Source organism: Elephas maximus, chromosome 14, assembly GCF_024166365.1.
Source record: "Elephas maximus indicus isolate mEleMax1 chromosome 14, mEleMax1 primary haplotype, whole genome shotgun sequence".
In the NCBI taxonomy this organism is placed as follows: Eukaryota; Metazoa; Chordata; class Mammalia; order Proboscidea; family Elephantidae; genus Elephas; species Elephas maximus.
This window is the reverse complement of record NC_064832.1, coordinates 22,626,750-22,641,672: the sequence shown is the minus strand read 5'-3', so window position 1 is coordinate 22,641,672 and position 14,923 is coordinate 22,626,750. Positions and strand designations below refer to the sequence as shown.

Below are 14,923 nucleotides of genomic sequence, written 5' to 3'. Positions count from 1 at the left end.
CTAGCATGTTAACATACTAGAATTCCAAAACTGGAATAGGAGGTATGGGGCAACTGCTACATGGGAACTTCTAGTTGTGAACTAATTTAAAGATCCTTTGGAGGTGCAAATTTAATGCAAGAGTTTTAAAGATAATATGTTTTGCCTGTAAAGTATGCATGCAAGAACACAAGCAGTAATTCAGATGATTTTATAGTTTGGGAAGATGATTACACGGTGGAATGAAAACAGAAATCAGGATACATGGAATCTAGGCTCAACTTTGGGTAAGAGTCGGGAAGAATTCTGGTCCTTGGTTTCCCCATCTGTAAAATTATGTACTTGAATTAGATTAGATGATCCCTGAACTTCTCAGATATGTGTAACCATATAATCATGATGTCAGAAGTCATCAACAAAGGACGTTAGAGCTAGAAGAGTGCTAAAATCATCTATTCTAACCTCTTTCTCAAAGGAGATAATTTCGCTCAGAAAAGTCACCCCATCTGTTCAAGTTCACTTACTTACTTTCGAGATTTGAGTCTCAGTACATAACAACTCATGCTTTCACAAATAATTGATATTGCCTCCTGGGAAAATGTTTTAAATTCAGCCTTTTTCTTTACTTTCTTTTTCATCTTAGGCAGAATTTCTCCTATAGCATTGCTGTACTTAAATAGAAACAGGGAGTGAGACTGTTTAAAGTCTACCTTTTAGCAGTAAGGTTTGGAATCAACTATTCAACCACTTTGTAATTTCGTATTTTCACCCTCTTCATAGCTTTTTTTTTTTTTTTAAGGACTAGCTAAACTAAGAAGGTCCTTAGGTGGCACAAGTGATTGCGATCAGCTGCTAACCTAATGTTTGGGGGTTTGAGCCCACCCAATGGCTCTAGGGAAGAAAGACCCGGAGATCTTCTTTCATAAAGCTTACAGCAAAGAAAACCCTATAGAGCAGTTCTACTCTGCAACACATGAGGTTGCCATGAGTCAGAATCCACTCTACAGCAAGGGGTGGAGCTAGATAATTATCAAAAAACCTTAGTATAGCAACTCACAGGCAGGAAGGGATCAATCTGTGGTAACCGTAGTTACCATTATCATCTTGGCAGTCATTCATCTTGGTGTTTAAGATGCCTCCAAACTTGAGAAAGTGTCCTGGACCAACTTCCCCACCAACATGTGTGGAGGGTGGGTCAGAACCTTGGTATCATTATTTGCCTTTATGCAGTCCTATCTGCTAGTTACGTTACATAGGTATAAAGGCTCTGTGTAATCACTAAGAGTATGGTAAATAACTGGGAGTCAGGCCAATCATTGTATGCTATCACAGAGCTCAGTAATTGCGGATTCAGGAAGAATGAAAACAGCCTGGATTTGGGATTCATGGATGGGCTGCAGGGGATTAGGGAACCCTCTGGGATTTCATTGAAACAGGTTTTCTCAACCATGACACTTGGGCCAGATTTTTCTTTCTTCCAGGGTAGTCTGTCCTGAGCATTGTAGGATATTTAGCAGGATTCCTGTTCTCTACCCACTAGATGCTGGTAGCACCTCCCAAGCCATGATAATAAAAAATATCTCCAGGCTGGCAAATGTCCCCTGGTGGGGTGGGGGTGGGGTGGGTGTGAAGTCCATAAAGCCTAGTATGTAAGTGCAGTTTTTCTGGAAGGCTCATGAGTGTCATCATTTTCTTAAAAAGGTCTATGATCTCAAAAAGGTTGGAATCAATTAAAGTCTTTCAAAACAATAACGAAAGATCGCTCATCTCTAGCTGCAGTTATGGACAAGTAAACACTATCGAGGCTAATTGAAATTGTGCAGTTCGAAAATTTATGATGAAATCTACACCTACCCCTTTATCACTTCAGTTCCTTTGAAAGGGCAGTTCACAGATCTCTGTCTGGGGGAGAGAAGCCTGCCCTTCCCAAAGGCTCGCTTCTTAAAGCGCTTCTTCGGTGCAGATACCACAGTACCTACCGAGCGAAGCCCCAAACTTCCTAAGGGGTTAGACCTAACGGCAAGGCAAAGGACAGCTCAAGCCCAGAGGCGAAATCGGGAGCAGTGGTTTCTCATAAAAGAAATCCGGTGGTGGTATTGATCGAAAGATTGATTGGAAGGAGAGATGGAGAGACGAAGAGGACCGGGGAGAGAGAGAAAGAACAGCCATGCCTTGAAAGAGTTCCCCAGGGAGGGCATCTCCGGGAGAGAGCGGCTCGCTGAAAGTCTTCTCCCTGGCTTGTCCGGGAAGGCGGCTGTCCTGCCCCGGTCTAGGAGGTCTACGAGCCCCGAGCTCTCCGCTTCCTCTCCCACCACCGACCTCTGACTCCCACGGCCACGCCGGCCTTGGCACGTCCCAGGAGCCTCCTCCTCGACGCTCAGAAGGTCACTTTACCACTCTTTAAAGTGTTTCTTCCCACGTCTACATCTCCTAAAGGCACTAGGAAAGTCGGAGCTTAAAACCCAAATGCCAGACTCAGAAAAGCAAGCAGGGGACGTGCTGTGTCTTCCACTGCCCACCGGGAGCACCCCAGAAGACAAGCAACTTTCTCTCCGACTTCTAGGTCTGGGTCCGCCTCCGCCCACGCCCCTCCTAGGAGTCGCCCAGAGAGGAAGCGGCCGGGGGTGGGCTGGGCGCCAGCGGGCAGAGGGGAGCCGCGCCGGCCGGCCGCCTCCGTCGCTCTGCTCCGGGTCCCGCGGGCGCGAGGGGAGGGGACCTAGGAAGAGGAGGGCGGCGAACCGGAGGAGGCGGTGCGTGCCTCGCCTGCCAAAGGGAGGTCTGTGTCTGCGTGCGACCCGGCGCCGCGCGCCCACAGCTCGGCCGAGCCCCGCCTGGACGCGCCGGGAGCGGGCTCTGCCGCCGCCTGCCCGAGACCCTCGCTCCGGCCCGGCCGGCGCCGTGCGGGGAAAGGGACGGGCTTCCCGGCGGTGCACGTTCCAGCCGGGGAAAGACCGTAAGTTGCGTGCGGCCCGGGACCCAGGAGAGGAGACGGCCGCGCCCGCTGCCCGCCCGCCATGTAAGTGCGCGCTCGGCGGCCCGCGGCGGGGTCCCCGCTGCCCTCGCCGCCTCTCTGTCCTGGACGCCGGGGTGGGGCGGCCCCGGCTCTGGACCCCAAGCGGGGCGGATCCGCGGGCTGTCCCTGCCCGCCGCGCCCGCTGACGCCGTCTGCCTCCGGGGGGAGCTGCTCGCCTACGGTGATCCCCTCCCTCTTGGCGGAGCCAGCTGGAATGCACCCCCCCGGGACTGACGCACATTCAGTGTCTTCACGGGGCGGGGCGGGGGGCGGCCAGCGCAGGGGGCTGGATGAGGGCGGGTCTTGGCCAGGGCGCCTCAGCCCAGCTAGAGGCGAGGACTCTCGTGCCCCGCTCGTCTTTCCCAGCCTCGTGGTCCAGACAGCCCAACCTCAGCCGCTGACCTCAGTTAATGAGATTTGGAAAAAAAAAAAAAAAAAAAGTAGCGGGAGTGACACCAAGGACTGGAAGGCGGCGGAGAGGAATAGGGTAGGGGGAGGGTCGGGAGCGCGGCGGGGAGGGAAAGAGTGGGGTTTGCTGGGGAGCCTCGCGGCTGGACTTGGGCGCTCCGGGGTGGATGGGCTCTGCGCTTCCGTAGTCATTTCTTTGTGGAAAATCTGGGGAGAGGGTTAGGAACTCTTTTTGAAGGGGAGCGGGTGGAAGTGAATGCACCTGGAGCCCTTTGAATGACTGAGTACCGGAAAGTGTGCGATACTTTGCAGGCTAGATCGCTCCAACAGAGTCGTTGGAACCAGTGAATCAGAATTGCACCTTTCAAAGTAAGTCATGGACAGGCTTTATTTTCGCTAGTGGAGGATAGTTGTTAAGACTGAAGGAATTCTCACATGCTAAGGAACGCGCACTGGGAGTGCCTGATAATAAATAGTTCTCTCCAGCGGGTGTGCCTACATAATAATGTTGGGTTTATGATGCTCTGCAATGGTAAGAAATTATCCTAATTATTCTGTTTGGTCTCATGCAGAGAGCTAATGGCACCTTTAAAGGGACACAGGAAAGTTGCTACAAACTGTGAGCAGAAACTTGCAGGCCAAATAAACAAACTGGCATGGTTCATTTTATTTTAATATCCTGGATTATGTTTACTGCCAGTAAAAATGCTACGTTCCTTTTAACGTGAGTATACGAAATAATTCACTGGCTCGGCAGAGAGAAGTCTTGCATTTCTTTAAGTAAACAGCCATCAAAGTTAATTTGGGAACATTTTTGGAGATAAAGACATGAGAAAGCCTGAGCTAGTTTGACAAAACTTGAGTTCTAGACAAGCTTATAATTTAGAGAGAATTAGTTATTCTCACTTTTGAAGTGTTGGGACAAGTTTGCGTGTTTATAAATTAGAAGTTGTAGACCAACTGAGTAGGCGTTACCCTTCCCTAAAGCATTTAATTTTTAACATTTCCTCTTGTGTTTACCAGGGACCATCCCACTCACTCAGAGGAAGGGAAGTTGATGTGCAGTAGGACTGAAGACTCCGTCTGTTACTAACCCACCTGCAGTACAGAGCTGTGGATTACCTTTGGGTCTCGGGCGGTGTCACACCTGCAACCCTCCTACACTCCCTCAGCGCTCACTCTGGGCCCTTATTGCCCCAACTGGTGAAAGATGGCATCCAGCCTGACTTGTACTGGAGTGATCTGGGCTTTGCTCTCGTTTCTTTGTGCTGCCACCTCCTGCGTGGGATTCTTTATGCCTTACTGGCTCTGGGGATCACAGCTGGGCAAGCCCGTGTCCTTCGGTACTTTCCGGAGGTGCTCCTATCCTGTGCATGATGAGAGTCGGCAGATGATGGTGATGGTGGAGGAATGTGGGCGCTATGCCTCCTTCCAGGGCATCCCCAGCACAGAGTGGAGGATCTGTACCATAGTGACCGGCCTGGGCTGTGGCCTCCTGCTCCTGGTGGCGCTGACAGCTCTCATGGGATGCTGTGTGTCTGAGCTCATCTCCAGGACAGTGGGAAGAGTGGCTGGCGGAATTCAGTTTCTGGGGGGTAAGTGACTTGCTAACCTTGAGTTGTTTACTGGAATCCTAGAGCAATATGGAAAATTATGTTTAAGTTGTCTGCTGAGACTGTTGTAATTGACACTTGGAGAGCACTGGAGAAGCAGCTATGGAATGCCTGTGATGACAGATGGCCAGAGTCAAAAGATGTTCACTGGGATTGCTTCCCAGCTTTAAGAATGCTTAGTTTCTGTACACTGGTAGACATAGCACCGTTGGCCTGCTAAGTACAGCACCGACGTGAGGCAGTAACATGTAGATTGTGTGTAGTGTGGTAGATGAGACACATTGGATTTTATAGCTTCTTGTTCTTTATGTCCAACAATAGGTAACTTTACTGGAATCCTCAGGTCCTTAGAGATAAAGACTTCTCTAAAAAGCAGAAAAGAATTTTGATTCAACGTTGTCGTCATAAGCTGTTGATTCTTTTTGATAGAGGTAAAATTGACCCTTGCCCAGTCTTAAACTGAGTTTCTAAGTGATTACTGTTTAAAATTAAAGATCAGTTTTATATTAACAGCTGTGGATTCTGCTGTGATACAAAGATAGCTATAGGCTTAAGTAACTTGTTAAGGCTTAACTTCCCTGGCAGCACTTACTGTGAAGAAAAAATATTTTGCACATGATGTCTGCTTGTCCCAAATGGACTGGATAGTTTCACTAACACCAGAAAGGGTTTGGTTTGTACTTGGGTTTCTTCCAGCAAGTATCGCGTCAATATCTCTGGTCACATTTAAAAATATATATATATATATAATTTTATTTATTTTGTTGAAGATATACACAGCAAAACATATGGTTTTAATTATACTTTATGTGTTTTCCACTGTGCTTTTCACCTCCATTCTTCATGCTAACTGGCTGAATTTGTCTGATTTGTAGTCTGCCCGGGTGAAATATGACAACCTCCAAGATAGGACAGAGTGAAGGGACATAGGAGGTCTGGGAAACTTACAATATGTATTTATAACTCTGTTGTAAAGTAAGTCTCTTACTCTTCCATTTGGTGGGATTTTTTTAGCCTTTTGTGAGAAATCCAGAAGATGGAAAAAAAAAAAAAAAAGGATGGTTCTGAGATAGTCTCTGCAGATTGGAGAAACCTCCGAGATTATTTCAATTTATTTAATATAAAGCTTTCAAATAGTGCTTCAAGTTAGAAAATTCTTGTGCTAAAAATGCAAGTGGCACAAAGTTTTCAAACAGGGAATAGAGTTGTTTGTAATTCTTCATTCCCTTATTGGATGTGACTTTCTTTTCACCTGTTTTTCCCTGTGGCTTTGCGCCTCACTCTAGTCTGGAAGGCAGCCTGGGAGACGTAGTCTGGGAGATGTGGCCTGGGGGACGTGGCCTGGGGGACGTGGCTGTCTGCTCTTTGCTGCTTCAGTGTTGGATATTGGGCAGTGGCCTTGCATGTGAAATGTACACTCTACAGAAACATAGTAAGACTATTAGGAAACATAAAGAAGTTGTCTTTGAAAGTTGGAATACAAATCATGAGTTTGAAAACTTGTTGATACCACAGATTTTCAGTACAGAACTCATGCCAAGAGTATTTGTAAACTTTTTCTTTTAAGAATTAACTTGCTTGCGTTTCACTTGGAGTAGGCACTTTTATTTTCTCCTCTTGTGGTAAATATTACTTTCTATTTTTTCTTCATCTTAGGGCAGAGACTGCTGTTATTTCTGGCAGAACAGGAAAATGCTTACAAAGAGAGATCAGTTTTTATTGAATACCTTTAGACGTATAATGAAAAAAGGTGACAGGAAGTGAACCTGAGACCCATGAGATTTCTGCTTCCCTCCCTCAGCCATGTATAGATGTTTTGAGTTATGTAGAGGTAAATGTTCTTTACAGAAAACCTAAGGGGAAAGACTGTCAGTGAAGTTTTATATTTTTTAAAAAGGGCCGCTTTTTCTTTTTTGTAGATGCTTTTCCTGAACTCTAGCTTCAAGAATTACTGACATCAAGCTAAGGGTCTAGTTTGTAACTAGCAGTTGGCGTTCTCTCATTTCTCATGTATAGTTCTCATGTCTGACAAAATAATTCCAAATCTAAAAACTAAGAAGGTTCTTTTGAGGGCACAACTAAATACATGCTGTAAACAAAGATAAGATTAAGTTTAGAATTAAGTCTGGCAATATGGAAAAGGTAATATTTATAAAAATATGGCATTAGTCACTATCATTTAATAGACTAAACATTTGATGGAAAATGTTTTAAAAAGAGTTCCTCCTATTTATTTCATAATTGTGTGTTTTTTCATAAAAACTTATGTGGTAAGTAATTTTATTTTCTGAAATTTTTAAAAGAGCTGGGTTTCACAAAAATTCTGCAAAATGCCAAACCACTGAGTTCTAGAATGCCGTGGATTTCAGTGCTTCAGAAATGCAGCCAGCATACAGGATACTCTTCCAGGAGGCTGACTCTCTTCCTAAAAATGATTTGCCCAGAAGGGTTATGTTTAGCTAAAGTTAGGGTTGCTCCAAGAACAACAGGAAGCAGGAGAATGGCAAAACACAGAGGCACCCTGCTTAACCCTTCCTGCTGTGTGCCAGTTTGCACATATGGCGTAACATCAGGCAGTAAAACCCCCGCAGTACTTCGGAACAAATTAAAGGACAAAGTGTCAGCCTTAGTTTTCAATTGTCTTGCTGTGGTTGGCTACAGGTTAAAATGTCACCTGTCAATGATGGAACAACGTAAAATAAGACTGTCCTACATGGATATTTGCTACTTATGGAAGGAACACCTCAAGGAATCCGAGACACCTGCCACTTCTCTCGTGGTAACTTGTATATCAATTTTAACTGTCACTATCTCCATCTCACATAATAAGTCATATTCTTGTCATCATTTTTAAAACTCAGTGTGGGTTGAGTTTTATCCCCAATTGTGTTTTTAAAAGACATGTAGAAAATCTGTGAAAAATATAAACTGCAATAATAATGTTAATAGGCCTATAGTGTGGAAATGAGGAAATAGAAGCTTTCAGGTCTTTCTTGGTTTGTTGGCTTAAATTATGTGTTTTCAAATACTATTGTAGTAATTAAGTACTTTAACAGAATTAAAAAAAAAAGACCATCAAACTTTGTACTATGTACGTATTAGTAAAATGCTCTGTTTACATGCTGTGCAGATGAAGCGAGGTCCCCGGGCGGCACCGATAGTTTGTGATCAGCTGTTAACCAGAAGTTTGGCTGTTTGAACTTACTCAGTGGTGCCGGGGAAGAAAGACCTGGCGCTCTGCTCCTGTTAAGATTAAAGCCAAGAAGACCCTGTAAGAGCTCAATTCTGCTCTGTAACACAGGAGGTTGCCGTGAGTTGGAATCGACTTGGTGGCAACGTTTTTTTTTTTAATAAATGAAAGAACATCATAAAGATATATTAATTCTGTCAAGTGGTGCTTGCAAACTTGGGAACTTACAGATTTTGTCTTAGAAAGCTGCTGGTGCTGTAATGAGGGATAAGGAAGAAAGCCACTATTTTTTCTGTTGGTGTGTATTGTTTATATATTTTAAATTTAGTTTGAATGTGAGTCACAAGCATGTATAGAATGGTTGTAGAATGGTGTTCAGTAGCACCAACTACCTTTCCGGTTCAGATACTCTTCTCACGTAGGCTGCTGTTTGACAGTGAGGTGCTTGCTGCTCAAGACGGTAGTGATGGCAGTGTCTTCAGGCAGTTTCTTTCTGTGTGCCTGAAGCCTTTCCAGTGTCTCCTCAGCTCCAGGTTCCACCTGGCCTTCAGGATGAGTGCTTGGGTCTCTCCTTTCATTGTTTCACTTTAAACTTCTCTTGTCATTTGGTAGGGGCCCTGGTGGTGCAGTGGTTAAGGCACTTGGCTGCTAACCGATAGGTTGGCGGTTTGAACCTACCAGCTGCTCTGTGGGAGGAAGGTGTGGCAGTCTGCTTCCGAAAAGATTACAGCCTTGGAAACCGTACGGGGCAGCTCTGCCTTGTCCTCCAGGGCCACTATGAGCCAGAATCGACTCGATGGCAGTGGATTTGGTTTGGGTGTCAAACGATATGCCCCGGTATGCTTTCCTTCACATCCAGGCCCTCTGTCACATGACAGCTGAGTAATGAGAGACACAGTCATTGTTGGCATATTAATGGCCATAGTGACTTTTTAGTGACAATGTCTTAATTAAAAGAAGTTCCCTAATTTTAGGAAATCCAGGCTCCAAGAAGGCCAGTTGGAGCAGGCCGGGCTCTTTTTGCTTCTCTTTGAATAGATTACGAGGTCACTGTGAGCCAGAGGCAACTTTGGGTTTTTTCCTTAACCACCCCCAGCTCATTCGGCTGACTCTAACCCTGTGATACCAAGTGCAGACTTCACCATGCAACAGAATCGCCGCAAGGCTTCGTAAAGCACAGATGGCTGTGGCCTCCTCCAGGATTTCTGACTCAGGAGGCTTGGAGTGGGGGCACTGATGCTTCAGTGGCAGCATTCTCATCTTCCACGTGGGACACCGGTTCGATTCCTGGCCAGTGCACCTCATGTGCAGCGACCAGCTGTCTTGTCGGTGGTGGATTGCGTGTTGCTGTGATGTTGAGCAAGTTTCAGTGATGCTTCCAGACTAAAATGGACTAGGAAGAAAGGCCTGGTGATGAAAACCAGCCAGTGAAAACCCTATGAATTACAAGGGTCTGACCATAACTGATCATGGGAATGGCACAGGACCAGGCAGCATTCCTTCTGCCTGGGGGTCCCTATTGGTGGGGGCTGACTTGAGGGCAGCTAACAACATGAAGTTTGGGGTTGTTGTTGTTGTTGTTGTTAGGTGCCGTCGAGTCTGTTCTGACTCATAGCGACTCTCTGTCCAACAGAACGAAACACTGCCCAGTCCTGTACCATCCTCACAATCACTGTTAAGCTTGAGCCCATTGATGCAGCCATTGTGTCAGTCCATCTCGTTGAGAGTCTTCCTCTTTTTCACTGACCCTCTACTTTACCAAATATGATGCCCTTCTCCAAGGACTGATCCCTCCTGATAACATGTCCAAAGTATGTGGGATGAAGTCATGCCATTTTTGCTTCCAGGAGACTTCTGGCTGTACTTCTTCCAAGACAGATTTGTTCATACGTCTGGCAGTCCATGGTATATTCAGTATTTTTCACCAACACCATGATTCACAGGCATCAGTTCTTCTTTGGTCTTCCTTATTCATTGTTCGGCTTTCTCATGTATCTGCGGCAGTTGAAAACACCACGCCTTGGGTCAGGGGCACCTTAGTCCTTAAAGTGACATCTTTGCTTTTTAACACTTAAAAGAGGTCTTTTGCAGCAGATTTGCCCAATATAGTATGTCCTTTGATTTTCTGACTCCTGCTTCCCTGGGCATTGATTGTGAATCCAGGAAAAATGAAGGCTTGACAACTTCAATATTTTCTCCATTTATGATGATTTTGCTTATTGGTCCAGTTGTGAGGATTTTAGTTTTCTTTATGTTGAGGAGTAATCCACACTGAAGGCTGTGGTCTTTGATCTTCATCAGTAAGTGCTTCAAGTCCTCTTCACTTTCAGCAAGCAAGGTTGTATCATCTGCATATTGCAGGTTGTTGATGAGTCTTCCTCCAATCCTGATGCCCCGTTCTTCTTCATATAGTCCAGATTCTTGGATTATTTGCTCAGCATACAGATTGAGTAAGTGTGATGAAAGGATACAATCTTGACACACACCTTTCCTGACTTTAAACCATGCAGTATCTCCTTGTACCATTTGAATGACTGCCTTTTGATCTATGTACAGGTTCCTCATGAGCACAATTAAGTGGTCTGGGATTTTCATTCTTCGCAACATTATCCATAATTTGTTATGATCCACACAGTTGATGAATGCCTTTGCATAGTCAATAAAACAGTGTTAAACATCTTTCTGGTATTCTCTGCTTCCAGCCATGATCCATCTGACATCAGCAATGATATCCCTCATTCTATATCCTCTTCTGAATCTGGCTTGAATTTCTGGCAGTTCCCTGTTGATATACTGCTGCAACTGCTTTTGAATGATTTTCAGAATAATTTTATGTGTTGTGATATTGTATGATAATTTCTGCATTCGGTTGGATCACCTTTGGAATGGGCCCAAGTATGGATCTCTTCTAGTTGGTTGGCCAGGCACCTGTCCTCTAAATTTTTTGGCATAGATGAGTGAGCACCTCCAGCGCGGCATTCGTTCCTTGAAACATCTCAGCTGGTGTTCCGTGAGTACCTGGAGCCTTGTTTTTCGCCAGTGCCTTCAGTGTAGCCTGGACTTCTCCCTTCAGGACTGTTGGTTCTTGGTCATATGCTGCCTCCTGGAATGATGGAGCATTGACTGATTGTTTTTGGTGTGGTGGTTCTGTATATTCCTTCTATCTTCTTTTGATGCTTCCTGTGTCGTTAAATATTTTGCCCATAGAATCCTTCAATATTGCAATAAGGACTTGAATTTTTTTTTCAGTTCTTTCAGCTTGAGAAATGCTGAATGTGTTCTGCCCTTTTGATTTTCTAACTCCAAGTCTCTGTACATATCATTATAATACTTTGTCTTCTTGAACCACCCTTTGAAGTCTTTGTTCAGCTCTTTTACTTCATCATTTCTTCCTTTTGCTTTAGCTACTGTATGTTCCAGACCAAGTTTCAGAGTCTCTTCCAATGTCCATTTTGGTCTTTTCTTTCTTTCCTGTGTTTTTAATGACCTCTTGCTTTCTTCATGTGTGATGTCCTTGATGTCATTCCACAACTTGTCTATTCTTCGGTCATTAGTGTTCACTACATCAAATCTATTCTTGAGATGGTCTCCAGATTCAGGTGGGATATACTCAAGGTCATATTTTGGCTCTCATGGACTTGCTTTAATTTTCTTTAGCTTTTACTTGAATTTGCATATGAATCTGTGCTCTGTTCTATAGTCATCAGTTCGGACTGAGCTTTTCCATCGTCTGTTTCCACAAATGTAGTTGATTCGATTCTGTGTATTCTATCTGGTGAGGTCCACATGCACAGTTGCCGTTTATGTTGTTGAGAGAAGTATTTGCAATGAAGAAGTCGTTGGTCTTACAAAATTCTATCATGCGATCTCCAGCATTGTTTTTATCACTATGGCCATATTTCCCAACTACTGTTCCTTCTTCTTTGTTTCCAACTTTTACGTTCTAGTCAGCAGTAATTATCAACGCATTCAATTGCATGTTCGATCAATTTCAGACTGCAAAAGTTGGTAAAAATCTTCTATTTCCTCATCTTTGTCTTAATGGTGTGTAAATTTGAATAATAGTCATATTAACTCATCTTCCTTGTAGGCATGTGGATTATCCTATCACTGACAGCGTTATACTTCAGGATAGATCTTGAAATGGCTCTTTTTGATGATGAGTGCAGCACCATTCCTCTTCAATTTCTTATTCCTGGCATAGTAGACCGTATGATTTTCTGATTCAGAGTGGCCAGTACCAGTCCATTTCAGCTCACCAATGCTCAGGATATTGAGCTTTATGTGTTCCATTTAATTTTTGACGACTTCTGGTTTTCCTAGATTCATACTTTGTACATTCCATGTTATGATTATTTATGGATGTTTGCAGCTGTTTCTTCTCTTTTTAAGTTGAGCCACATCAGCAGATGAAGGTCTGGAGAGCTTGATTCCATCCACGTCATTAAGATCAATTCTACTTTGAGGAAGCAGCTCTTCCCCAGTCCTTTGAGTGCCTTCCAACCTGAGGGGCTCATTTTCCAGGACTATATCAGAAAATGTTCTGCTGCTATTCGTGAGGTTTTCACTGGCCAGTTTTTTAGAAGTAGACCGCCAGGTCCTTCTTCTTAACCTGTCTTAGTCTGGATGCTTCACTGAAACCTGTTCACTAAGGATGACCCTGGTGGTATTTGAAATATCAGCATCACAGCAACATGCAAGCCACCATAGTACGACAGACTGACAGACCCCATGGTGGATGGGGCCCAATAAATTGGGAAGGGGCCCAATAAATTGCGTTTCTAACAGGTTTCCAGTGATGTGTCTATTGCTGGTTCCGAGAGTATAGACTCCAGTTGTAAACTGCAAACCCCTCTGGGGTGGAATGAGTTCTTTTATGTAGCCTTTAGTCTTGGTTCTTGGAAAAACAGCTTCAGAGATTTTTCCCCTAAGCCCTGAGGAGTTACCTTTGCCCTAGTTTTCTGCTGCAGAGATTTGTTACTTGTATCTAGGCTGATTGACATTTCCTGGGTAAGCTGTTAACAACTTGGTTTTGAACTTTTTGTCTGACCCTGGGCTGCAGCCTGCCCTGAGATTGGTATACACTTGCAGTGATTTGCCAATAGACTATGCAAATGAAGTATCTGTGGCCTACTGAGAAGGGATTGGTCAGTTTGTGGCCACCCCCCCCGACACTGGGAGGGACCACGCCTTGAAATTTACAAGGAGATGTGTATATAAGCAGCCAACCCCAAAGAGGTTTTTCACACAGAAAAAAACAAAGAGAAGCAGAAGGAAGAAAGAAGAGAGAAGAGGCAGAGATAGAGGAGGCGAGGAACCTCCTAAAAGAGATGTAACATGGGTCAAGGGCTGGAACATTGAAGACAGAGAGAGGCCCAGAAAGGTCCCTGCCGTGACAGATGGCAGGGCCAAAAGGAGCCTGTCCTGAGGGGGCCTGAGAGAGCTGTTCTGCACTGAAGAATGGAAACTTTCCCTACATGCTTCCTGATCCTGATCCTGTGTTGTAGCCTGTTGATCCGGATCCTGAGTTGTATCCTGTTCCTGAATAAACCTCTTAACTTTAAGTATGGTCTGTGAGTTCCGTGTGGCCATTCCGAGGGATTGTCAGTCCCAAAAGAGAAGTAGAGAGTGCATGGGAGGGACGGCTGGTGTCAGGACTGGTAAAAGGGTTGGAGAGTGGAGGAATGTCTGACCTTCACCTCCCAGGGATCAGGCTTGGTCTGATCTTGATAGGCATTATCCCCCCTGAAGTTAGGCAGGGTCTAGCGATAGTACTGCAACGACCACACCTGCAGCAGTGTGATGTTGCTGTTTCATGTTCAGGTAGGGTGTAATCAGATCCTGGCTTTAGTTTCTGCCAAATGCATTCAGTTTTTCCCCATTTTGAGTTAGTGGTTTTTACTTCCTAAGATTGTATCACTGAAATAAAAACTAGTAATGATGATAATGATTTTTAAAATAGTGGATTACATGGAGTTATGTGGAGTTGCACTTGGGTCTCATATTGGCATCTATGCAAAATTTTTTCTCTAGAATTATTTAGATTTTTTTTTTGAAGTGGTCCAATTCTCCACTTTTTGCAGAGTAGTCTTTCTAATAGAGTCATTTGATGTGTAATTTACTCCTTTTTGTAACTCCCTGCTAATGTAGCCGAAACTGAGGCCAGGGTTCCCTATGGATTAGTTACCCTCACCTTGTTCTAATGCATAGACTGCAGGTTGGCTAGCTGCCTTGCAGAAACATGCTGTTAGTCACGGAGGAAGCCAACTTAGGAATGTGAACTCATAGCCACTGCAAAAACAAACTCAAGATCTTTACGTCATTCTATATATTATTATAAGATGCATAAAATCTGCACTGGACGCAAAGTCATCGTTGTTAAAACTCTCAGGACATTACCTCCCCAACTCCCCCCAGCTTGTCAAGGCTGTCGTATTGCGTTTGTTGGCTATAATCAGAAAGAATAAAAGCATCAAGTTCAAACCTTTTTTGATTGGATGTCATTAAAATTGATCTGGTTGTTTTCTTAAGGTAGCACTTCTGAGGAACAGTAATTCCTGGCTCTGCCGATAGGTGTTAACAGGTGAAAGCAAACCAGTTTTGGAGACAAGTAGATTTGAGAAATAGTTATTTGAAAGTTAAATAGATTCCATTAGAGCAGAACTTCACGCAGCCTTTTGTCTGCCCATGTCTATGGCCAGTGTCTTTGGGGTGGTATAC

General features: G+C 44.4%; 1 protein-coding gene across 3 annotated transcripts in view; it reads left to right on the top strand.

The window, feature by feature from the left end:
• Positions 1–1,894: 1,894 nt before the first annotated feature.
• The window catches only part of LHFPL6 (LHFPL tetraspan subfamily member 6), a 349,617-nt gene continuing 336,588 nt past the window's right edge, over positions 1,895–14,923 (top strand). The window contains exons 1-2 of one of the 3 annotated variants that reach the window (XM_049853379.1): positions 1,895–2,995; positions 4,424–4,610. In XM_049853379.1, coding sequence (XP_049709336.1) covers positions 2,446–2,995; positions 4,424–4,458 — 585 coding nt within the window. In that variant the 5' untranslated portion in view covers positions 1,895–2,445 and the 3' untranslated portion in view covers positions 4,459–4,610. Of the gene's footprint in view, positions 2,996–3,311; positions 3,480–4,423; positions 4,996–14,923 lie in introns of those variants that run through there. The other 2 variants (XM_049853380.1, XM_049853378.1) reach the window with 2 other exon arrangements.